This window comes from Crocuta crocuta, unplaced genomic scaffold, assembly GCF_008692635.1.
Source record: "Crocuta crocuta isolate KB4526 unplaced genomic scaffold, BGI_CrCroc_1.0 scaffold113, whole genome shotgun sequence".
Taxonomy (NCBI): Eukaryota; Metazoa; Chordata; class Mammalia; order Carnivora; family Hyaenidae; genus Crocuta; species Crocuta crocuta.
Window position 1 is genome coordinate 5302338 of NW_027530368.1, and position 25611 is coordinate 5327948.

The 25611-nt window shown below is 40.2% G+C and overlaps 1 protein-coding gene across 8 annotated transcripts in view; it reads left to right on the top strand.

Annotated features, from left to right (window-relative positions):
- Positions 1-25611, top strand: part of AAK1 (AP2 associated kinase 1) — a 167469-nt gene that overhangs the window by 123762 nt on the left and 18096 nt on the right. For 2 of the 8 annotated variants that reach the window (XM_077766362.1, XM_077766369.1), the window contains exons 15-20: positions 1853-2085; positions 3362-3519; positions 5725-5829; positions 11025-11120; positions 23529-23630; positions 24652-24753. In XM_077766362.1, the coding sequence (XP_077622488.1) occupies positions 1853-2085; positions 3362-3519; positions 5725-5829; positions 11025-11120; positions 23529-23630; positions 24652-24753 (796 nt within the window). The remainder of the gene's footprint in view (positions 1-1852; positions 2086-3361; positions 3520-5724; positions 5830-11024; positions 11121-23528; positions 23631-24651; positions 24754-25611) is intronic. The other 6 variants (XM_077766363.1, XM_077766370.1, XM_077766365.1 and 3 more) reach the window with 5 other exon arrangements.

Here is a 25611-nt window from a genome sequence, read left to right on the forward strand (position 1 = left end):
TCTCTCTCTCTCTCTCCCCCTCTCTCTCCCTCTCCCTCTCCCTCCCTCTCCTCCCTCTCCCTCTCCCTCCCTCCTCCCTCCCCCCCAAACCCCCACCACTCTCCCCTGCTCGCTTGCATGCTCTCTGTCTAAAATAAAAAACAAAACAAAAATGCTGTCTGCCTGATCCGGTTGTTGGGAGGAGTAGCTGAATGGGTTGGTGTCATTTTGTATTAATAGATTGCTATGATAGATAGACATTCAGTGTGCTGCACACGGGGGTAGGTAAGAGGAAGGAACAGTGTTCTCCAGGGAGACTGAACTCCTCAAAATAAAGGGACTCAACAGTTAAGTATACCTTTCTCAAAGTAATGAATTATCGTAACCTCCAAAAAATAAGCTAATCCAGTTCTATCCGTAAAGCCATTCTGGTCTCTGTGGATACTGGCTTAAGGTTGGCTGTTGCAAGTATATCCCTGGGTCCCTAAAGGAAGTTGTGAAGCTAGAGCTCTGGTCTTTACAGTGCATTCTGCTTCCCCCTCAGAGGTGCCTCAGCTGCTTTACCCTCTGACCTTCGTTTGACTGATATTAGAGCCTTATATTCTTATCCATTCAGTTGGTGAGTGGTTGTGTACTCATATATGTACATAACCTGCCTCAGTAAAATTCAGACTCTGAATCAATATAAGGACAGAAAATCCCAGGCTGGTCAGCATCCTGGCCCAAGTAGCTGGACCCTCTGGTTTCCTTTCTCTCTCAGGACCTACCTTCAAACACACAGAATGTGAAAACTGAGCTACAGCATGGACGGGGCATCTTAATCTGAGATAAGGGACTAGAGGGAAGCAATAGTGAATACCTGGGCCTTTAATATTCTAAATAATTCTGTCTCAAGATTGACAAAATTAAAGGGTTAGGTGGCCTTCTTAATATGATTTTTTGTTCCTCTTCTTGAAAATAGCACTTTGTAGATTGTGACTTAGGCTTAAAGTCTAACCAAGTAGCCGCAAAGATGTTCCTATTTACTTTTCTTTGGTGACAGTTTGTTCTGCCTCCTGAAAATGGCCCAAATCTCAAGACTCCTTGTGTTATTAGATCAATTGTCATCATGCACTTTTCAAATTTTTTATTTCTTATTATAGTCTCTACCCAGTTCTTCAGTGCCTTTTCCAAACTGAAGGTTGGAACAAGTTAACCCCACAGCCCTGACGCTGTACATTTTCTCAGGGGAGAACAGAAATAGAATCTTGTATACCCATCTTATCAATGAAATAAAGAGCCTTAAGAACAAAATGAACAAAGAAAGCACTACCATTTGTATATCACAGTGGAATCCTCACTTACTCCAAACCAGTAGTCTGAGTTACGTCAGAGTCAAGGGTCTCTTAGCAGGAATTATTCAGCTCAAATGTGTTTTAGCTGGAGGTGTGCTGTCATTGGCTTCTGTCCGTGGTGGTCGATTGCTTAAAGCATGCATGCTCTTTGGAGGCATTCTGAGTGAGTGCCTGTATGACCTTGGGAGCTGGAAGTTGTCCTGTAGGATACATTCTCGATTTTCGGAGTTAGAAATAGCTTCTGTAGTCTTATTCTCTGGACTGTATTGTATATGATTAGTCTGGGTACCATTGCTGATGAAGGACTGAGATTTACATATAAGCATCAGATAAATAACATGTTGACATCAGTCCCAGAATTAAAGCTCAGATTGTAAAAAACAGGGTTTCTTTCTTTCTGATTATTATTGGTAAATTCAGCCATTTAAATTGCATGGAGCTCTCATGTGGCATTTTTTTATTATGCTTATCTGTTTATTTTTTTCATCCCCCCCCCCACCTTTTTTTGGGGGTGGGACACTTGTCATTTTTCTTCCTAGCAGATTCAAGCCCCAGTAAGACAACAGCCAAAGGTTCAAACAACCCCACCTCCTGCCGTCCAGGGACAGAAACTCGGATCTCTCACTCCTCCATCATCCCCCAAGACCCAACGTGCTGGGCACAGGCGGATTCTCAGTGACGTAACCCACAGTGCAGTCTTCGGGGTCCCTGCCAGCAAATCAACCCAGCTGCTCCAGGCAGCTGCAGCTGAGGCCAGCCTCAATAAGTCCAAGTATGCGGTGCTTCCTCTTTATCTTTCTTACTGCTGTGGGCCAGAGCTGCTATGGACCAGGGCTGTGTAATTCTTTGTATCTGTGTGCAGATGGGTATAGATGCACATGTAAGGGTAGGTGTCTGTGTTTATTAAAAAACTGAATTTGCCTGTAGTACGTAGACCACACTGATCTTAAGAAATAATTTCACACTTGCTCTACTGTTTCTATTCCCTCACCCATTCCATGTTCCATGGGGTATTTTTTTAAACTCGTAGTCTGACCAAATCTCTCCATGCTGAAAATCCCTCATTTGGCTCCCCATTGCCTGTGTATCTCAACCTCATTGGCTAACAGACCAAAAGCTGTGTATCACATTGGTGGACTTGTCATTCTCCATCATCTTTGTTCATCCTATGCCCTCTCTCCAGACTGCCACTACCCTCCCTATCTGCCTAGGGAATGCCTATTTATTCATCAAGATCCATGTCAGAGGTTACCTTTTCTTTGATTCCTTGGTGTCATATATAAGTTTGTCTGAACCTTTTGTGAGATTATATCATATTGTATTATCATTATTTATTTGTATATCCAGCTGATGTAGCGTGCCAATTCCTCCAAGACAAAGACCATGTCTTAACCTTTGTAAATCCAGTGACTGGCTTTGTGCCTGAAATAAAGTAGACAGCAATGAGTGCTTGCTAGGTAAATTCAATTTCAGCCCTCAGCTTTCCTGGAGTCATGTACTCTAATGTGAAAAATCTTTAAGTCATTAATTAAATGCAAAGTCTCAAGGGAGACTATAGAAGAAAATGAGGTAATGATACCACAAGATAGTGATAACTGTCTTTCTTTCTTTCTAACTGTGATGGTGATGACTCAGACTCACAGTGGCCCTTCATTCTGTGTGGACTAGATCCTGACAGATGGGAGGCAGCCTGAAGAGAGGCCAGTCCTGGCCCCTCTGGGGTCAGTTATTGTGGGTGTTACAGTGGGTGTGGGTGCCACAGGAGGCACAAGCCTAAGGACAGTTTGCTTTGGGATTCTGGACTGAAAGGATTGCAGATGTGACCAAAAATCTAAGCCAGAGATGAAAGTAGTGGGAGATAAATGATCACGAAGGAAAAGGAGCCATTTATTTCACACAGTGAGAAAAGGACCTGTGGAAACTGCAATTGCCGGGGACAGCGCTTGATAATAATGGTTTGACTTAGAAAACAATTTGATCTCAAAACAGAGGAAGTAGATTGACCCTTTTTCAACTTTTTCATTTCGTGGGGGTGGGAACCTACCTAGGTCTGCAACCACCACTCCGTCAGGCTCTCCTCGGACCTCCCAGCAAAACGTTTATAATGCTTCTGAAGGTTCTACGTGGAATCCCTTCGATGACGACAATTTCTCCAAACTCACAGCTGAAGAACTGCTGAACAAGGACTTTGCCAAGCTGGGGGAAGGTGAGCAATTGGTATCTTTCTGTGATTCTTAAACCCTAACTCCAGAGGGGCATGCCTGTGAAAATGTAAGGTTGGCTCTTTCTTTCCCTCAAAGGCTTGATTTCGAAGCATGGGCACAGATTGGAATGTTTACCAGAGCACTAACGTCTTTGCATCCTGAGGAACTCCTGGCTCGCTGCAGGCAGTGGCAAGGAGAGTGGGTCTCTCTTAGGAAATATTTGGTAGCAGAGATCAGGATGATAGTGTCAGGCATGGTCACTCCTTAGATGAGCATGATGGTTTTCTTCTCCTGAGTGTGTTTCTTGTCTCAGAAAGTTGTTAGTGCTTACCCAGGACAGTGTGCCCTCACATGAACATTGACTCTTGGACTATGATCAGAATTCTCACTGTGAAAAGGCAATCAAATAAATAGAAGGTACCATTTCCACCCTCACAGTCTATTTTGGAAGGCAGGACACACACAGAGGCATGCACATGCACTTTGGAAAACAACAGCACACTGGGAAAATTCTTCAAAAAGAGTACCTCAGCATTAGACAAGAGCACAGGGTAAAGGAGTGATCAGAGCCAAGTGAATGATACGAATTTTGACCAGACGTTTTAGCTTTAACTATTACTTTATAGATATCTTTTAAAAATTTGTATTACTTTCTTGTCCTTTTATTTTTTTTTTATAGCTTATTTATTTATTTTTGAGTTGAGAGAGAGCGTGCACACGAATGCACGCACAAGCAGAAGACAGGCAGAGAGAGGGGGATCCCAGGTGGACTCTGCACTGACAGCAGACAGCCTGATGTGGGGCTCAAACTCAAGAACAGTGAGATCATGGCCTGAGCTGAAGAAGGATACTTAATGAACTGAGCCACCCAAGTGTCCCTTCTTGTCATTTTAAACCAAAGACAGGGTATAAGATTTAACTCTTTTTTTAAATTTCTCTTTAATTTATTTATTTCTGAGAGAGAGAGAGACAGCATGAGCAGGGGAGGGTCAGAGAGAGGGGGAGATACAGAATCTGAAGCAGGCTACAGGCTCCGAGGTAGCTGTCAGCACAGAGCCTGATGTGGGGCTTGAACCCACGAACCATGAGATCATGACCTGAGCCAAAGTCGGACACTTAACCAACTGAGCCACCCAGACACCCCTATAGGATTTAACTCTAACCGACAACTAACTAACTCATTGTCAAATTATTTCATTGTTTTGTATGCCAGTTATTGTTCTAGAATAACAGACACATTGTTATGTATGCCAGTATTGTTCTAGAATACCTTCGTGGGCTATTGAAAATTCTAGTATTTTTGCACTTGATTAAGAGACTCCCAAGTTTAAGGCTGCCTGGGTGGCTTAGTCAGTTAACCATCCAACTTTGGCTCAGGTCATGATCTGGTGATTCGTGGGTTTGAGCCCGGCGTCAGGCTCTGTGCTGACAGCTCAAAGCCTGGAACCTTCAGATTCTGTGTCTCCCTCTCTCTCTGCCCCTCCCTCACTCATGCTGTCTTTCTCTCTCTCTCTCAAAAATAAATGAATGTTAAAAAAAAGAGAGACTCCTAAGTTGTAAAATTCTTAGGTCTACTTTTAATAATTCCTGTCTCTCTTCTGTCACATTAAATTGCTACCATTGAGCCTGTCCCTTGTCACGTCTCAGTCCTGCCATTTCCCCTACACCCCCTTCTCCTGTGCACTCCTGAACTGTTTCCACTGCAGAAAAGAGATTGGCAAACTCATTAGAGTTACATAAAAACAAATGAATTCTGAGTAAGGACTGGAGGCATCCTGCTCTGAGTACTGTGCTTAAGCTTTAGGGCTTTCGCTCCAGCCATCTCTTTTGTTGCTTTTTACTTATTTATTTGAAAAAAATTTTTAATTGTGATAAATATACATGACATAAACATTAGCTTCTTAACCACTGTTAAGCGTACATTTCAGTAGTGTTAGTTACATACACACAGTCATGTACCCAATCTCCAGAACTCTTTTTGCCTTGCAAAACTGATGTGCTGTCTTTGGTTCTTAAAACTTCCTTTTCTCACTGTTGTCTCAGTTATTGCAATGACTAGACAGAGACCTTTGAATAGCCGAGGTGTTGCCATAATATAGTAAAAGGAAGTCTAGAAGTCAGTTGAGAAGGTGCCCTTCATCTCCCGCATGTGTGTGCACATCATGGGATTCTGCTGGAATGAACTGAGTGGTGTTTTGTCCCTCCAGGCAAACATCCTGAGAAGCTTGGAGGCTCAGCCGAGAGTTTGATCCCAGGCTTTCAACCAACTCAAGGTGATGCCTTTGCCACTCCCGCATTTTCTGCTGGAACCGGTTAGTATAACAAATGCCTGAAACACAGGGTTCACTCTTGTTTCCTTCACAGAAAGCTGTGGCACACCAATGAGCCCCAAATCTTGGTGTTAACTTATAGTTCCTTTTATTCAGAAGATTTCCAATATAAACAATAGGAATAAAGAAATGACTGGAATCACTTTGAATTAAAATGACAGGATGATGTGTCAGTATTATACAGGATTTGTTCTCCCTGGCTCACATATATACTTTAAGCAAACATTTTTAAATTAAAGAACATCACTCTGTTAATCTCTTGTAATTGTTTAGGTTCTGTGGAATGACTTGAAGAATTCTAAGAATTAGATGTCCTTTCCTTTATCCAAGACTCTACTGAGGGGTGTTTTTTTGCGTGTGTGTGTTTATGGGGAGAGGAATACCTTTTTTTAAAAATTAGACCTTTTTTGGTATTAAAGAAGCAATAGCAAAAAATTAATTTTCTCCTTTATTAACAAAAATTATACATACTAAACTATACTTCAGTTAACATTTCTTAAAATTAAAAAATGATACATATTTATTATATAAAAGTAATATTTATAGAAAAGCATAGGAAAAAAGTTAAAATGACCATAATCTCACCACTAAGAAACAGCACAGGGATACCATTTTGGTGCCTGTTAGTGACATTTGACCTTTGTAGGGTCATGGATATCTTAGTGAATCTAATGAAAGTTTTAGATCTTCTCCCTCACTAAAATACATGACCACAATTTTGCACACAATTTTCAGTCTCAGCTTAATACTCTAATGTACATCTTTGTAGTCCTATTTTAAAACCAGATTTTCTCCCTAAATCTGGCACATTTCCCATATCATTAAAGAAGCTCCTAAAAGATAAATTTTGAAAAGCATTAATTTGCTTCATATGCATTTGTCCTAAGGCATCTAACCAAGTGGCCTCTTTTTTAAACATTAATTTGCTTTCAGTGTTTTACTATTACAATTTCCTCAGCAGCGGGTGTGAGGTTTTAAGTATATATATATATATATATTCTTTGTACAAATGGAATTTGATATACTTCTGAAATTGTTTTAATTATACTGATTAATTTCTGATTTTAACCTTCTATATTCTTTCTTCCTGCTTTCTTTAGGTGTGTTAGTTTTTCTAACCTCGTATGTACATTTCTTATTGGAACTTTGGTTGTCATTACATAATATCCTTTACAGTTTCTTTAAGATAACTTGTGATTTTATTAAATCAGAAGATATGTGTCTTTTAAGGCTTTGTTACCTGCTTCTAAATTGGCCTCTGAGAATGCTATATAGATTTTATTTTGATCAACAGTGAATGAGAATAATTTTCCCACCATTTCCTCACCCAGCAGAGTTCAGAGGCTGTAAACAGAGGGCAGGGTCTACTGGCCATTTTTATTTCTTCTGGGATATATTATTGTTCATGTCCTTTACCTTTTTTTGGGGGGGGGGTCTGTGTTCATTTTGTTCTTATTAATTTGTAAACGTTTTTCATATGTCTTCTGTTGTAAACATCTTCCCCAGCCTGTTGTTTGTCCTGCACAAGTATCATCTCACCTGACCCTCTTAATGACCCTATTATCTCTTCTGACCCTCAACACCGTCTCCACATTAGTCACAATTGAAGTAACTGAGCACAGTCGAGTCTCTTTTCCAGAGTCACAGAGCTAGGATGTGGCAGAGCTGGGACACCAACCCTCTGGCTCCAGAACTTCCCCTCTCAAGTTTCCTACCATAGAATGAGGCAAATTTAGTAATATCTTTCTTGAAAATCATCTACACATTTAAAATTTTTTAAATAAAATAGATAGTGCGTTTACACCTTTTATAATATTTGTATACATCAGTTTTAATTGTATGTATTTGTGCTTCTCTTTTTCTTGGTAACTTTAGCTAGAGATTTTGCTGTTTTAGTATCTTTCAGACAGCTTTTAGATTTATAAAATCTACCATTTTTCTGTCTTCTAATTCTTTTACTTTTATTTTTTTTTATTATAGATGCCTGTTTTTCTTAGATTTGCTTTCCCAGTACTAAAAGGAACACCTAGTAAAATTTTTTTTAATGTAATAAAAGTGTTTAGAGTTTTTCTCCAAATATAGCAGTGATTTTCAACCAGCGTGAGAGTGGGGAGAGAGGCTAATTATAATCTGCAGGAAGACTTCTCCACGGGTATTTTAATATTCTCTTTCTCCTCTCTTTAATTGCCTACCCCACCCTGACCTTTGAAGATTAAACTGTTTATTGAGAGTGCTTTCTAATAGGTGTGTGTTTCCCTTGTCAGAAAAAAACTGGAGTTTTAACCGTATCCTGTAAGTCTTCACATAATATTCTCATGTTATTATTTTGGAATACACATTGGACTTATTTGGGGGATGTGCTTTTTAATATTAAATAGTTAAAATTCTTTGTGTTACTTTTCATTTTCAGCTTTATTCTCTTGCCTGTGTAATTTTTATATGCACTGATATTTTGATCTGGTTTAAAGTGCTTCCAGTTTGATATACCACATAGTTAACTAAATGTACCAAATGTATAAAGCATTTCCTGTTGTCCTTGGGATAGAGCATCACAATAATGTCCAGCTATGGTACTGGGTAGGATATAGTTTCCCCGGAAAGGGGATCATGGGAGAAGTAAGCTCTAGGAAAGTCTTCTTTGCTGTTGAATCCTAGCATTTAGTATAGTGTTTGGTGCTGTACAGATTGTTGAATTAATATAAACCTACTTTTTGCCTAAGGATAGGAGCTTGGATTTACCAATGTTAATGACAGAGGTCCCTACAACTTTTCTATCTGCTCCCAGTTTCAGTGTCTATGATTCTTACTTATCATGTTTTGTTGTTTGTTTTGCTGTTTATTTGTCTGTATGAACTATTTTTTAAAAACAGTTTCTTTTTTTATTGTAGTGTCTTCTTCCCCTTTATGCTTACTTTGTAGGCTATAAATGACCATATTTTTTTAAGGGACTTAAAGGCCCCACCTTAAACACACATTTGAATAGAGTGACGACAGTAATAGCAGTGAACATATACTGAGCACTTGCTGCATGCTAATAAGCCCACTGGTAAGTGCTTTTTTATGCATTAGCTCAGGTGGTCCTTAAAACAGCCCATGGGAAGTTAAGTTACCTGCCCAAGGTCACTCAACTGGAGAATGACAGGTTAGAAATTTGAACCTGAACAGCCCAGCCCAGCAGCTATAGTCATAACCACATCTCAAGAATCTTTATAAATCAGTGACACTAAGCTTTTGCAAACATTATAAAATGTCTTCATTTTTTTTCATCTTCTCCAGTCTTTTAAAATGAACATTTGTTATTTTTCCTTCTTTCTTGTTTGTGGTATAAACTTTATGTATGTGTGACACTTTCATTCTTTACAAAAGAAAGAAAATTGTATCTAAACCCCAGAAATCAGTATGTCCTCACTTGTATGAAATATAGGATTGTGCCATTTTCTACAAGTTTTCTAACCAAGCTCAGCCTGTTCACTGATTTTAAACCATCTGATCAACCAAGGAAGGAAATAAGCAGGAAATTTCATAATAAGTCAGGGAGGATGGCAGAATGGTTATTTTAAACATTTTTATGTTAAAAGCTGCAAAAATGTTGATGAACTGTGTCCATATGTTGCAACAGACATCTGGAACTTGACATTGTGCCTCTTTATTTAAAATATTTTTCTGTTAAGTTACATACATTCATTTGTGTAATTTTGGGAAAATGACTAAAAGCCCAAAGAAGCAAGATAAAAACTCACAATCCCACTCTAAGAGGAGAACATTGCTGACATTTTACAATATTTATGTCCATAGTTTTATTTCTGCATATATACTTTTTTCAAAAATGAATATATCCAGTTATATAATTTGTGTTTTTTTAATATATTTCATTGTGTCTTATTTTTTTTAAAAATTTTTAGAGATTTTTAATAGTAGTAATTTTATCCCCCTCTTCTCCTGTCTACCTTTAGAAACTTAAAAACCCACTTAACCTCAAAATGACAAAATTATAGAGATTGAGAACAGATTCCAAGAGGTAGGGACTGGAATAAGGACTGTGTGACTGTAAAGGAGAATAAGGAGGTCCTTTTGTTTGATGGAACAGTTGTATATCGTTGTTATGGTGGTGCTTATGCTAATCTATACATAGGATCTAATTGCAAAGAACTGCACACACACACGTATGTAAAAACTTTATAAAATTAATTAACAATATTGTAACAATGTCAGCAGTATCGACCTACAGTTGTAAAAGATCTCATCATGGAAGGAAACTGGTTGAAAATGTTCCCAGGACACTATGTACAGCAATTTCCTATGATTTCATAATTATTTGAAAATAAAAAGTAGTTTTAAAGATCCACTCTGTAGAAGGCAAATGAGATTTTAATTACTGAGTAAACTGAATATTAAAATGCAGTTAAAGAATGGTAAAGGAGAGACCGGCAAACCTGTGTTCTGATCCTGGGTCTGCTGGTAGATCTCTGGCTAGTCTCTTAACTTCTGGGCTTCCTTTTCTTTTCTGTAAAATGAGAAATTTGTGCTAGAAAATCCTAAGATCCCTTCAAGCCCTGATATCCAATAGGGTGTATAGATTTCTGTAAATCTGTGAGTTTGCCAAATACAGAATGAATGTCAGTAAATGTTAGATGTAGTCCAGAGGTTAGGGCTTGCAACAGGCAGGAAGTCTATTTCTGTTTCTTTCTGTCTGTCTGCCTAGCATGCCTAGACATTTGGTGATACCGTGACCTCAAGAGGGTAAAGGGCACATTGTAAGTACTTATACATATGTGCTAGATTACAAAACAAGCAGTGTTTGTTTATATGCCAAAGTGGTTTATATGCCAAAATGTGTAATATGGTCAATAATCACTACAGGAATTCTGAGAGACCACCATAAGCTTCCACACATAGAAGAAGTAGAATTTCAGGGGTATGAATATAATACCAGTTTTATCATTCATTACGTCGTTGAGTGTGTTGCAAGGACCGGATTATCTATCTCATATATATTTTGCCTTTTCCTCTGGATTATATCTACTCATCTGTCTTTATTCTGCCTCTGAGTTTAGATTTACTCTTCAATTAGAGCTGATGGGTTAATAGATGCTACATTCATCTAGATTTACTTGATGTTTTCTGCTTTTCTCTTTTTTTCTCTCCTTGACCCTTTCTTCCCCTCCAACCCACTCCAGCTGAAAAAAGGAAGGGTGGGCAGACTGTGGATTCTAGCCTCCCACTTCTAAGTGTATCTGATCCTTTTATCCCTCTTCAAGTACCTGATGCACCAGGTAGGTAAACAACTGCTCGGAGCTTAAGCAGGTTGATTCTTGATTATTGTGTTCCAGGATTTCTTGAGAGTTATTTGAATACTCCATGAAAAGGATGTGAATTCCAAGCCCTATTAATAGTTCTGTTGTATATTTTTTGGTAATGGGAGGTGCATTGGAAAGAACATTAGTCCAATATGATTATAACATGTCAAGGGAGACCTGTAAGCATATGGTAAAAGGAAAATGCTAATAGTGATTATATGATGATTTCCTGTTTGGGACTGGTTTTCCTACAATGGGCTTTTGTTTTCTATATAAAAATACATAATAAAAATTAAAGGGAGTGTGAGTCAGGAGACCCAGGTTCCCTTCCTAACACTTCAACTATCCAAAAACCTTCTGGGCTTGATTCTTCATCAGTGAAGTAATTTGGACTGCATGAATTCAAATATCCCTTTAGGCCTACCATATCTGATTTTTAAGTGAGCAGTTTAAAAAAGGAAGAAATTGTTAGTGTGTTCCAATTGAAATAGCTTTTGAAACAATAATTGGATGCTTGCCCTTTGGGGTTCATGAATGCTGGTGATTTCTCTCTCTACTCTCCTCCCCATCCTTTTGGGGGTGGGGGTGGGAGCATGAGGTGGGACACAGAAGCTACCCTTTCTCTTCTCTATCACTCTTTTTGCAAAAGCAAATAGATCCAACTCTTTAGAAGCATCTAGCAGTCATTTTGTTTCTGATAGTTTTTCTTTCTTCTCTTTCTTACCTCCTCCTATTCTCTTGGTTATAAACTAGTAGGATCTGCTTAGTTCTTCTCTCCCAGAATGTAAAGGTATATAATTGACTTAAGATTGGAATGATTGTGACGTTTGTATCATCTATGTACTAAGACAGATTGCAGCAAGGGTACCATGACCGGTTTTATTTCTTAAGGCAATTTGTTGACCCTCCTGAGGAGAAGCAAAAACTTGCCTTAATCAAGTAGTATTGAGTAACTTCATAGCTTGCTGGACCTGGATGTAGGTCAAAAATACCCAAGGTCTCTGAGAAATGATTCAGTGTAGGATAGTTAAAGGAAAGGGAAGAAGGAGTCCAGCAGAGGCCCTTTTCTCTGTTGTATCATTCAGGCATGCTGGGCAGTATCTAGACAAGCCAGTTGCAAGCTGGAAAGGTATGGGCTGCAAACTCAGCCAGGGGCCCACTGACCTCTTTTTCCTCCCTGTTGTGGCAATCATGGGATCACACAAGGAAAAGGGGTTACTGAGGCATTCTCCCTTTGACACCCCTCAGGTTCTTGCCTTGCTCTTTCCAGATGGCCCATGGGCTACAGAAGCTGGAAGGGAGACTTCTTGGCACAGGCCGGAAGATGAGGGCCCAAAGGTGGGTAGCTGTCCTCTACAGCTGTCACAGGTGCCCTCTGGATCAGGGGTGAGGAGCCGGGCACAGACATGAGGTGGCTCAGGGTATCAGCTCCCGGTTGTGGAGATGAGTTGTGAAGATAAGCCTGGGAGACACCATAGGTAGCTGGCGGCCGTCCTGCCTTCCACATTGTCATCTTTCCTGTCTCCTGATCCTCCATATTTCTCTTATTCTGATGGATTCCTGCTAACGTGATACCGGTATACACTTTAATTCCAATTAAGCCATGACTCCTCTTGGGTTTTAATGAGAGAACTATTAAAATGGAATATTCTAAGAGAGAATTTTAGGGATATCATATGATCTGTCAGACCAGACTCATCTGAAAACATAAATTAGACATGTTACTCCTTTGTGCTCCAGGAATTTCCATGATCACTGAGAGTAAAAGCCAGACTTTTTACCAAGACCTAAAAGGCCCTAACTAATCTGGTTAGCTCTCTGGCTACCCCTCTGACCTGAGCTCATTATATTTTCTTCAGTCTTTCCTCCGACAAGCTACGCTTGTTTCCCACCTCAGGGACTTTGCACGTGCTAGTACTCTGCCTGGAAAGCTTTTCCTCCATATCTGTTCCTTCTTATTATCTGACATCTGAGTCTCAGCTTAAATGCTGTCTTCTCAGGCCTGTCGTGATCGCACAGCACTCTGTCACACTTCCTGGCTTTTTTCTTCATAGCACTTACCGTGACATTGTTTGTTTTCATTGGTCTGTTATCTGTCTTTCCCCACCAGGATGTCAATGTCCTGAGGGAGGAACCTTGCTGTCTGATCCATCACTGCTTTGCCAGTGCTGAGAAGACTGGCGGGGAGATTGGCACTCAATGAATGTTTGCAGATTGGATGAACGAACAAAGTAAAACCTGAGGCAGAAAGGCTTATGGCAGCCCCATTGCTCTCCATTTCTGTCCCCAACTCCCAACACCAGACGACTGGCTTCATAGCCTTCCACCTGTGCCTCGGCCAACTCCCAGCCAGGCCACTCTTGGAGGGTGAATAAATGAAGGCACAGCCCACAGTGTCAGGAAGCTACCAAACCCTGGAGTGAAAGCAATAGCTAGGTTTAGCAGATTCTTCACCTCCAGCCCATTGTGGAGCCCTCCAGAATCTGGGCTGAGCATGGTGTCTTGCCGCTGTGTCTAATGTATGTACTGTAAGGTTCAATTCTGTAGCCTTTTTATCCAAGGATATAGGTGGGACATGGACGGGGTTACCCTACATCCTTCCATAGCATCTTGAAATGTCTGAGGTGAGGCCTGAGAGTTTAGGGTCTCTGGAACCTCAACTGCAAGCTTGTCTCCCCTCCTCCTGTCTGCCTACAGCCCCCAGTTTGTCACTACCTCCAAACCACCCTGGGCACCAGTCACACTTTCTGGTCTGTTTGTTTGTTTTGCATACATGCATACATACTCTACCTTCCTGATGATAAGAGTCATGAAGTCATAGTCTCCTGAAAACTATATGCCTTGTAATAACTTAACATTTTATTTTATGCTTTTAAAATGTTATGCTGAGCGAAATAAGTCAGGCAGAGAAGGACAGCTACCATATGTTTGCACGTATAGGAGGATTAGGAGGAACTTAATGGAGGACAATGGGGAAGAAGAAGGAGAAAAATAGTTGGGGAGAGGGAGGGAGGCAAACCATGAGAGACTCTTGAATGCTGAGAACAAATTGAAGGCTGATGGGGGAGAGGGGAAGGGGGGTGATGGGCATGGAGGAGGGCGCTTGTTGGGATGAGCACTGGGTGTTATATGGAAACCAACTTGACAATAAGCTATTTAAGATAGATAGATAGATAGATAGATAGATAGATAGATAGATAGATAGATGGAAACCAACTTGACAACAAGCTATTTAAGATAGATAGATAGATAGATAGATAGATAGATAGATAGATAGATAGATAAAATGCCCTCCCATGTAATTTGCTTTGATTCTACAAAGAATACTGACTGGGGGCGCCAGGGTGCCTCAGTCGGTTGAGCGTCCGACTTTGGCTCAGGTCATGATCTCATGGTTTATGGGTTCGAGCCCCATGTCGGGCTCTGGGCTGACAGCCAGCTCAGAGCCTGGAGCTTGTTTCAGATTCTGTGTCTCCCTCTCTCTCTGACCCTCCCCTGCTCAAGCTGTCTCTCTCTCAGAAATAAATAAAACATTAAAAAAAATTAAAAAAAAAAAGCATACTGACTGGTAGGTATGTCAAGTAATATTTCATGTTCTGGGTGAGGAGGTGAGGCCCTGGTGCTGTTGGGACTGTGCTGCTGCACACACTCCTTTTAATGGCCCCCATGTCCCAACCAGTGAAACCTCCCTCCCCTGCCTGGGGGTCAAGAAAGCCTTCGACTGGAGAGCTAAATTTAAGGGTTAGGGAAATACAAAAATGGGCTTGAAGTTTTAAGACCTAGGTACTACCTGCATAGTAGCTTGATGATTTTTATCAAATCACTTAAACTCTGTGTTCTTCTCCTCAAGGTTGGTGCTATTAAAACCTACTTCATGGAGTAGCTTGTAAGGTCCAGATGAAAGCATGTTATTTGGAATCGCTCTGTAAACTTCAAATTAGTATAAAGATAGGAAATGTTGTAGACTTTGGTTCTGAGCCTTTATTCCCCATAGGGCAGTCCTCGTTATGAAAAGTTTTAGACAATAATGTTTTTCTCTTACAGAAATTAAACTTGCTTTATAACCTTTGACCTTTGCACAACTGAGAGCCATTGAAATAGACTTCCTTGATATAATGATTATTAAACTGTAGGTAAAGGGGCACTGGGTAATTGGATTTTTAGGGTTATTTTTTTAAGAGCATTTTTATTTTCCAAAGCATAAAACAAATTTTCTTAGAAAATCTGGCATTAAAAAAAAACACAGCCACAAGCATTTGTGTGCTCACAAGCTGCCAAATGAGGCCTAGCTCTGGTGAGTCTCAAAGTATTTCACTGATGCTCACATGCTGTGTGTTTATTTTGCCTTCTATTTGTGTTAGATAAGCTGTAGGTGGTACCAAATTTAAAATACAGTAGAAGAGAATGGGGACTTTTCTTTGAAAATTGGCTATAGGATTTAATCCTTTGTGTTTTTAAACTGCTAAAATACACATAACACAAAATTTCCCATTTTAAAGTGGACAGTTCAGTGGCATTAAGTACCTTCACATTGTTTTGCAGCCATCACCATCCATCCAGAGAATTTTTTTAATCTCACAAAACTGAAACTCTCTACCTGTAACTCTCCTTCCACCCTCCCTGCAGCCCTTGGTGACCACCATTCTCCTTTGTCCCTCTGTGAATTTAACTACCCTAGATACCTCATACAGGTAGAATCATATAGTATTTGTCTTTTTGTGACTGGCTTATTTCACTTAACATAATGTCCTCCAGGTTCATTCATGCTGAAGAATATGTCACAATTTCTTTCATTTTTGAGGCTGACTAATGTTTCGTTATATATGTTTACCACATTCTGTTTATCCGTCCCTCTTCTGTTAGCCACTTGGTCCCTCTTTTGGCTACTGTGAACAGCACTTCCATGAGCATGGGTATGCAAATATGTCTTCATGACCCAAGATTCTTTTGGGTATATATCCGGATATGGAATTGCCAGGTCCTATGGTAATTCTATTTTTGATTTTTTAAGGAACCACCATATTATTTCCCATAGCGACTACATCTTTTTACATCCCCACTGTCAGAGCACAAGAGTTTGAGGAAAAGTTTTTATAGCAACTCCTTAATGCTGACTTCTCAACATCAGTGTTCCACAAGACTAAGCAGGCAAGCACTAGTTGCCCCGTAAGGGCCGCTTCTTAGAATCTACGGCTTTTTAAAAATGTGCCTCCTGGTTTATAGTACTTCATCAGCTCTTAAAAAAATAGACAGGAGAAACTGTTTTCTTAGTGGTTTGTTGTCAAGATAAACATTCCTCTCAGAGCTATTTGCCTGGCATGTTCCTCACTTCCAACTGCTGTTTTGTGGTATTAAAAAGTCCAAGGTTGATCTCCTATGTGTCTTTGCTCTGGGAAGTTTCTCTTTCTGCAGATTCAGTTCCCTAAAATGAACCTGGAATGGGGCATGGTGGCTGACTTTTGCTTCCAACTTGCAGATGTTACAGACAGTTTGGTGTCTAGTGTCTCAATTATAGGAACTATTTGGAGAGACTGGATTTTAAAAACAGCATCTCTCATCACAAGACTTCAAACAAGATATAAATTTCCAAAGCCACAAAGCTGTAGCAGCCAGATCATCTTTTCTGAGGGGTGCTGGCATCGAGCTCTTCCATGTTCATTAGATCAGCCTGCTTTACTCTTCATGGTCCTATTTCTCATTAGGGCTGGAGCAGCCCTGGAGCAAATCCTTAACCTTTTTAGCCTCTAAATAGATAACCTCTCCTCTCCTTTGATATTTGGACTCTTTCTTTCTTAGAAAGATTACAACTTTCACTATATCCCAGTCTCACATCAGGAAGCAGTTTTGATTATCTAACCTTTGATGCGTTTATGAAGGATTTATTACCTTCTTGCCTTGTGGTTGATACTTTAAATAAATCTTGAGAGAAGCCTAAGAGAAGACTTTGGAGTGGATTGATTTCTACCTGTTCCACTCTTCCCTAGTCCCCAATGCCACTTGACTTATACTTGAGAGGAGAGAGGAAGGTGCTCAAAAGATCTGTTTCTAAGTCCCCTCTTAATTTTTCAAAGTCCTAGCAACCCTCTCCTTTAAAAGCATTCTCAGCTTCCAGTGGCCAAGCCAACTCATTCTGTGCCCACTTTGCTTCAAGGGTCCACCTTCTCGGTCCTTTCACCATGATTTCAGCCCATCTTTACGCTCTTAACCTGACTCATTCTTATTTCGGAATCCTAGAGACTTGAAAAAGAACTGAGTATAGTAGTGGGAATGTGATAAGAAATACCACCAATAGAAAAATATGAGTAGATAATTCATAAAAGAATATATATTCTTGTGAGAGGAGAATAATATATATATATTAAGGTTCATCATTATGGTGAATCCAAGAAGAGCCAATTATGAAACAATGAGAGGCCATAGCTTCTGCCATCAGCGTGGTAAAGAGGGAGGGCCTCACCGCCTTGGGCTTGATGAACATCTAAGAAAACAGACTACACTCAGATCCTGGTAGTTTACTTTCTTTTTTCTTTTCTAAAAAATTATTCTAAGAAAACATGGGTATGCCTAAATGTTTATCAAACAATCAGAATTTATAGGAAAAGATTGGAGGGGTATTCTCTAAAAACTCTTAATAGTGGGTGTCTCTCAAAGTGAGATTATGGGTGGTTTTTACTCTTACCCTTTGTTTTCTTTGCATTTCCCAAGTTTCCACAGTAAACATACTGTTTTGCTTTTGTAATAAGGGATCAAACAATAGATATCTGTTCTTTTTTCTTTTTACTAAATGTAATTTTATTTTGTTTTAAGTTCCAGTATAGTTAACACACAGTTTCACATATACAATATCATGATTCTGCAGATTGTGCATCACCCGGTGCTTATCACAAGTGCACTCCTTAATCCCCATCACCTGTTTCACCCACCTCCCCTCTGGGAACCAGCAGTTTGTTCTCCAAGTTAAGAGTCTGTTTCTTGGTTTCTCTTTTTACCCCTTTGCTTTTTTTTTTTTTAAAGACATCCGTTCTTTTTTCAAACAAGGATCTTGCTTAAATATCCCCCTACATTCTCACCCTGTTCCCCTGGCCACGGGTGTCTGGGCTGAGTTTGTGTGTTGAACAGCATATGGAGTCAGCTGTCTATGTTTCCTACAACCTGCTGCCTTGGAGGCAGTCATCTCCCCTCCTGCCCATTCTGCCGCGGCACCCTCCAACGGTCCTTTCCTGCAGCCCCTTCCGGTTCAGATCTCCAGTTTCTTCCCTAAGCGGCCCGTCTTCTAAGTATTGGTTAGTTCCTACTCCCTGTTTTTCCCTTGGATGATTGGCTTGTAGAGGTGGATAGGACCTAAGTGTATCTTCATTTTATCATTTTATCAATAAGAAAAACTTAGATCCAGAGAACAATGGTAGTTTTCCAAAGTGTCACATCAACTTAGTGCAGAGCCCAGGTCTCTGTCTCTTTGTGCCTTTTCTTTCTTTCTCTCTGGCAGACCATGCTGCCTCCTCTCACATTTCACTTTATTCAAGGAATTCTGCTTTTTCTGATCTCCTACCAAGGCACTCGAGTAAAACCTTGAGTTTTACTCGAATCTCACCCATTCTCACTACTGTTATCTCAGGTGTCTATGGCTTCATTAGATATCAACAAGTTGCAAAATGCCCATGGAGAACTTGTTTGAGGTTTGGGATCTTAAAGAACATTTCCTGCACACGTTCCTAAATTTACCACTCTCTGCATTGCTCCTCCCACCCACCTCCTTTGTGACACATAGTCTCAGCATGTCTGAGTGTAAGAGTCACTCTCTGCATTGCTCCTCCCACCCACCTCCTTTGTGACACATAGTCTCAGCATGTCTGAGTGTAAGAGTGGACAGAAGTCCTAACGCGAGTGATATCAAGGCTGGCCCTTGATGCATATGTGAGGCCTGCAGGCTGTGATTTATAAACTCTCAGCCTCCTGTAGCCTTTCTCTTGCCTCCCGTTATATCCTCTTCTCAAGTTCTTCATTTACAAAGACCAAAAATGAGCTATGATAGCTTGAGGTGTGACTTCTTCTAATGGTTTTACATTTTAAAGCAACCAAAGCTTTTGTTAAACCAGAGGACTGAATCTCTAATGTGTAGAAGGTTTGGGTCATAGTCCTAGCTGGCTCTGTGGCTGACCTGCTTTAAGCTCTGAGGCATGTGGCTTCACCTTTCTGGAGCTAGTTTCTTCATCTGTAAATGAGAAGGCTAATTGAATAAGATCTGAGGCTCCTTCCAGGGGCCAACATGTCTTTGATAACTTGGTCGTTAGGCATGGGACCATATCTATGTAAAGACCTGTTCTCCTGTGTCGATGGGGACAGGCAGACCCTGTAGGCAGCATGTGGGAGAATCTGAAATCAAGTGTGGGCTCTACTATGTCCCATCTGTGACTTTGGGCAGGTCGCACACTCTCACAGTGTCTACGTCCATTCTTAACTCTACCAGTAGTCCCAAACTCAGGGGTTTTTGTGAATAATGAATGAAAATGTTTGACATTAAACTGCAAATGGAAGTGATGACAGTAGTCCCAGTAGCCCCTGGACCCCCACACCGAGTATGTCATTTCAGTAATGCTGGGGGTGACAGACTGGTTTTGTACGTGCCGTCCACCTTACTTAAGCCGTGGCTCTGTGCTCTCACTCCTAGTTCTCTGTCTGCTATTGCTCTGTCCCTGCTCCTCCTTCCCACAGTCCAGTATTCAAGTGTCATCACAGATTATGCATGTGAATAACCTGTTACTGTTTGGTCAGAAGATAAGTCTCCCTACATTTGGCAACTTAGCTCATCCCCACCCTGTTCATACAACGCATGCACGCTTGTATGCACACACACACTTTTTTATCTCCTCACATCAGCTTTTTGCTAACGGCTAATAAAAATAGTTGATTCTTGCTGAAGAACCTGACCTTCCAGTTGATCCTCTATTCCTCCCACCTCTCCAGTGAGGCTAAAGGCAGACATGTGACATAGGGTATGAGAGGAAACCGAGAACTGGGGATACAGAGGTTTTTTTTCATGTTTACTTATTTATTTTGAGAGAGAGAGAGAGAGAGAGCGTGAGCAGGGGAGAGGCAGAGAGAGAGGGAGACAGAATCCCTATGCTCTCAACACACAACCCGGTGGGGGTCTCAAACTCATGAACCGTAAGATCATGACGCAAGCTGAAGTCAAGAGTCAGATGCTTAACCGACTGAACCACCCCAGCACCCCACAGGGATACAGAGATTAATAACATACCTTCTCTGCCTTTGGTCACGTTGTAAGGGCTGCAAAAGAAGAGAGTGAAGGGAGGACAGGGAAAGGCTTGGAGGAGATGATACTTGAGTGACCAGTACAGAAGGATGGTGGGAGGTATCTCCCATTTTACAGTTGAGGTAATGACAGAAGTTTAAGGAACTGCCCCATGGTCACAGTCATTGGAGAGGCTAGAATTCAAACTCTGAATCTGGTGAGCCCAAGGTTTTGCACCTAGATACACTGCTATATTAAAGATAAGTAATTTGGGGTCATTACTTTTTATATGTTACTTCATAAGATTGCAAATATATGAGTGCTGAAATTGAAAGAAACAAATGATTACTTTTCTGGTTTTGAAAGAAGCTCTTTTTTGGGAATAAAACAAAAGCTAGTGTTCAGAATAATGACAAATTGGACTTTTTGGGAAAACCATCTTATTTTTGCCAGTATGCTAAAAATTGTCAGATATTTTTAACATTTTGTCTGCTAATAAAATGTTATGCATGATGCAAGATTAATACTGATGTGATTACACTTGTACACTTGGTTAGTACCCTGGGGTTTTTTCCCTTGCTGTTGAAAAGTTGTTTTTTTTCCTTCCTTCCTTTCTTCAATATAAATCAGGTGTAAATGAGAAATGTAGCATATTGTCCTTTAATTCAAAGATATCGACATGCCATATACTCCAAAGATGGTAAATTGGTTTCACATATAAAAATGTCTTTTTCTGCAGTATGTTAATTGGACCAAAGCAAATTATCTTGCCAAGACACTAAAATCCATTATTTTGTTTTATCTGTGTAGTTATAGATCACCTTAAATTACAGATCACCTGAAATTTGGTTTTGGTCATTCAGCGAATATCAATTTCATCTTTACTTGCCTTGATTTCTGATGGCCTGGAAGAATGCAGATTCATTAAAACATTATAGACACATACTTGGACTTTAAGTCACTTCTTTTTCTCAAACATTTTAATTTTAGTTTTATCTTAATGGTATGGTATTTCTGTGATTAAAAAAAAATGTCGACAGGCTTTAACTGAGCAAATTATAGAATTTATGTGGCCTCAACCTCCTTGCAAGTAAAAGGAGGTTTGAGACCTTAATTCCCTTCTTTTTGTAAGATTCTATGATTCATTATTTTGTTTCAAGTTAATGTTCTACCATTAATAAGTTAAACGTAAATAGAGATTTGTTCATGGATCAAGGCTGGCAGAATCATGAAGGAATCTTAATGTGTGCACTTCTAAACATTAGGTGTGACAAGTCTGGTGGCTTCTTATATCTTTTTGTTTTCTAGCCAAAAGACAGCAAAAGTAATCCATCTTTAGGTGTAAGTGAATGAATCTCATGAGGTTTGACCATAAAATGATAAGAGTACCAGCCTGTCACAGGCTCTCCATTGTCAGACAATAAGTGATGGTGGAAGTTAATTTAGGCATATTTTGATCCACTTGCTGAGTTACAAACCATTTCTAAATGCAAGTCCAAAAAAATTTGCACAACTAAGCCCAGGAAGGGGTATGAATGTATACTTATATGGATATATGTTTATGGCAGCTTTATTTTTAATAGCTAAAAACTAGAAACAACCAAATGTCTATCAACTGGTGGATGATTGAACAAAATGTGACGCGCTCATACAGCAGAACACTGCTACCACATAAGACAGAACAAACTACCAATATATACCACACCGGAGAGAAGTCTCAGAAGCATTATGCTAAATGAAAGACATCAGACCGAAGAGGCTATATACTGCATGGTTCCATTTATAGGAAATTCTAGAAAAGGCAAGGCTGTAGGGATAGAAAGCAGATTAGTTATGGCCGGGGCACAGGCAAGAGTCAGGCACTGACCAGAATAAAGCACAAGGGTATTTGGGGGTGTGATGGAGATGTTCTACATCATTTCAGTGGTGCTTATATGAGTGTGTACATTTGTCAAAACTCATCAAATTGTGCACCAATTTCATGATGACTTTTATTCAATGTAAATTATACCTCAAAAAATTTTTTTTCTTTTTCAAGTTTTAAATTCCAGTTAGTTAGCATACAGTTTGTAATATTAGTTTCAGGTGTAGAATTTAGGGATTAATCACTTATCTACAACACCCAGTGTTCATCACAACAAGTGCCCTCCTTAATAGCCATCACCCTTTGAACCTGTCCCCCTCCAACCTCCCATCCAGCAACCCTAAGTTTGTTCTCTATGGTTAAGAGTCTCTTTTATGGTTTGCCTTCTCTCTCTTTTTCCCCACTATGTTCATCTGTTTTGTTTCTTAAATACCACATATGAATGATATCATTGGTATTTGTCTTTCTCTGACTGACTTATTTTACTTAGCATAATACTCTCTAGTTACATCCTCGTTGTTACAAATGGCAAGGTTTCATTCTTTCTATGGCTGAATAATATTTCATCATATATGTAATGTGTGTGTATGACATATGATATATATATACACCACACATATGTATATCCTGTCACACCTACATTATCCATTTATCAGTCGATGGACATTTGGACTCCTTCCATAATTTGGCTATTGTTGATAGTGCTGCTATAAAGGTCAGGGTGCATGTATCCCTTCGAATGTATATTTTTTTTATCTTTTGGGTAAATATTTATACCTCAAATTTTATTTATTTTTTAAACATTTATTTTTGAGAGAGAGAGAGAGAGAACACAGCAGGGAGGGACAGAGAGAAAGGGATACACAATCTGAAGCAGTTTCTAAGCTCCGAGCAGCCAGCACAGAGCCCGACACAGGGCCCGAACCCACGAACCATGAGATCATGATGTGAGCTGAAGTCAGATGATTAACGGACTGAGCCACCCAGGCGCACCTATACCTCAAATTTTAAAACAGACAAACCTAGGGCAGTATCTTGAATGACTTACAAAGTGACTACCTCAACTGGAGAAATAATCATTTTTGAACTGAATTTTGAAAGGTTATTTGTAATTAACAGTAAAAGATACTAACCGTATTTGTTTCTATGATGAATCTATACAAAATTTTGACCCCAAAATGTGTTTGCTTAGAAAATGGTAAATGTTCAGCTTGGTTTAATATCTCACTGCACTTTTGCTTTCTCTTTACCTCTCTGCCCAACCTAGAAAAACTAATTGAGGGACTCAAATCTCCTGACACTTCTCTCCTGCTCCCTGACCTCTTGCCTATGACAGACCCTTTTGGTAGCACTTCCGATGCTGTAATTGGTAAAGTCGTCATCTCTGTTTCTTTGGTCCTGCATGGTCTATGTGTCTGTTTCAAGAATGATAACTAGCTGGTTGGCAGATCCCTATTGAATAGGTGTGCTGTGGAATGGAACTGTTGCAAAGCCTCCTTTAATCTCATTTGTTATCACCCCAAATAAAGTGTTTTCTCTGCCTTCCCAGGGGCACCGCACTGTTATTTTTGTTTTACTTGATAGCCTAAGACTTCTAAAGGGAATTTCTTATGAATGAGGAGGAATGGAAAAATTCACACTTAATTACTAAAGCTTCACTAAAGAAGTTCGTTTCAAGCTGGGACCTTACCTTTAGCAGATTCTTCTTTTGAAGGCCTCTGTATGTGTCCCGTATCCATAGCAGAAAACACTTGCCCAGTGGTGAACACGCCCCACGCATAGAATCTGGGGCAGGGGCTCAGTCTGCTCAGTCTGGTATTTCCCTGTACTCCTACAGCACAGGCAGGCATGACCTACAAAATGTGCAGGGCCCCAGCACTCCAGGGCACATAACCTGTAGAAAGGCCATGACCTTGTAGAAAGACTGGCCTTCAGCTGCAGGATGTCACACAGTGCAGAATACCTCCCAGCCACATCACGGGGTGAGATTTCAAATGGACTAGTCACCCTCGCAAGGCACAGAGGATGTCTGCCCCCAAGTTTACCCCTTAAGAAAAGCAAAATTACCAGAAGATACTATGGTGCCTTTCAACCTATGTCTTCTGACATGGAAGAGGTCTGCTGGGTGACTCGTGCTCTACATTTATCTATAAAAACTGAAAGTCACCAAGATTAGTTATAGTGGTTAACCTTGCACATGCCTGCTCAATCAGTGAAGCCCAGACACTCAAAGCAGCAGAAATAAAGTAACTTATTGTGCTGTCCATCATGCCTGAGACTAGGCATTTTAGATACCTATAGAAGGAAGCCTTCACAGAATTGTCTGAAGAAACTTTTGACTCCTTTTCTCTTACCGTCTGTTCTCCTCTCTTAATGCTCTGTCACAAAAGAAAAGGCCGATGTTGCTGTTGAGAGTCTCATACCGGGACTGGAGCCCCCAGTGCCCCAGCGCCTTCCATCCCAGACGGAATCTGTGACCTCGAACCGCACAGGTCAGTCAGGTGTCCCTGCAGCTGCAGGGACTGGTCATTGTTGTGGCCCTCGGAGCCAGCCTTTCCACCTGCAGCAGATGATCCTGGGCTTAGTTTGCAGCCTGGTTAGTTCCTCCTAGAATGGATGCTCTGTATAGTTGGAGCCCCAGCTTCTAGCTGTTTAGTGATGTGTTTCCTTGCTAAGAGCAGAGTGCTTTTTGGAGCCATGTTCTTTATAGAGTGGTCCTTGGGCTTTCTCTGGTTAGAGTATTTCTTTATTTAAGATTCTTTTCACTGGTGGCAGGTTCCCTCCACCACCTTCCCTAAAGAATTCTGCTGAGCTACAAGGATGACCTTGACTCCTCTAAAGTTTCTGTTCAGTTTTTCTATCCAACCATGTCAGTGACTTCATGGAGCTACTGCTCTGTGTGTTGACATTCTGTCCTGAGCACAGTGCTTTAATCCTAGATGGGTAGTTTAGTGTTAAATTATAGGTTGAGTTGAAAGTTTCCCCTGTTTTCAGCATTGCTTTCACTCTAATTTCAAAGTTCGCTCTTAATAGAATTCCTTAATTCCCCATAAATACAGAGTTGATAACGTGCATTTTTTTGAGTCCATAGTCAATAAGAGTCTGATAAGAGTCTGATTTCCTAACTTGGAACAGAAACCATTGGAAGTCTAGGAACTATGAAAATAAACTTACATTTTAGTGGGGGACAAAATGAACATAGAAGACAATGTGGTTCCTTTCTCTTGTGCGTACTTGACTGTTTTCTTGTAGAAAACTTTCCCAGAGCACAATTTGTGTGTGAAAATGCTTGAACTCTGAATTTTGTCTTCCTTCTGTTCCTTAACTAAAAGTAAAAATCATGTGTTCAG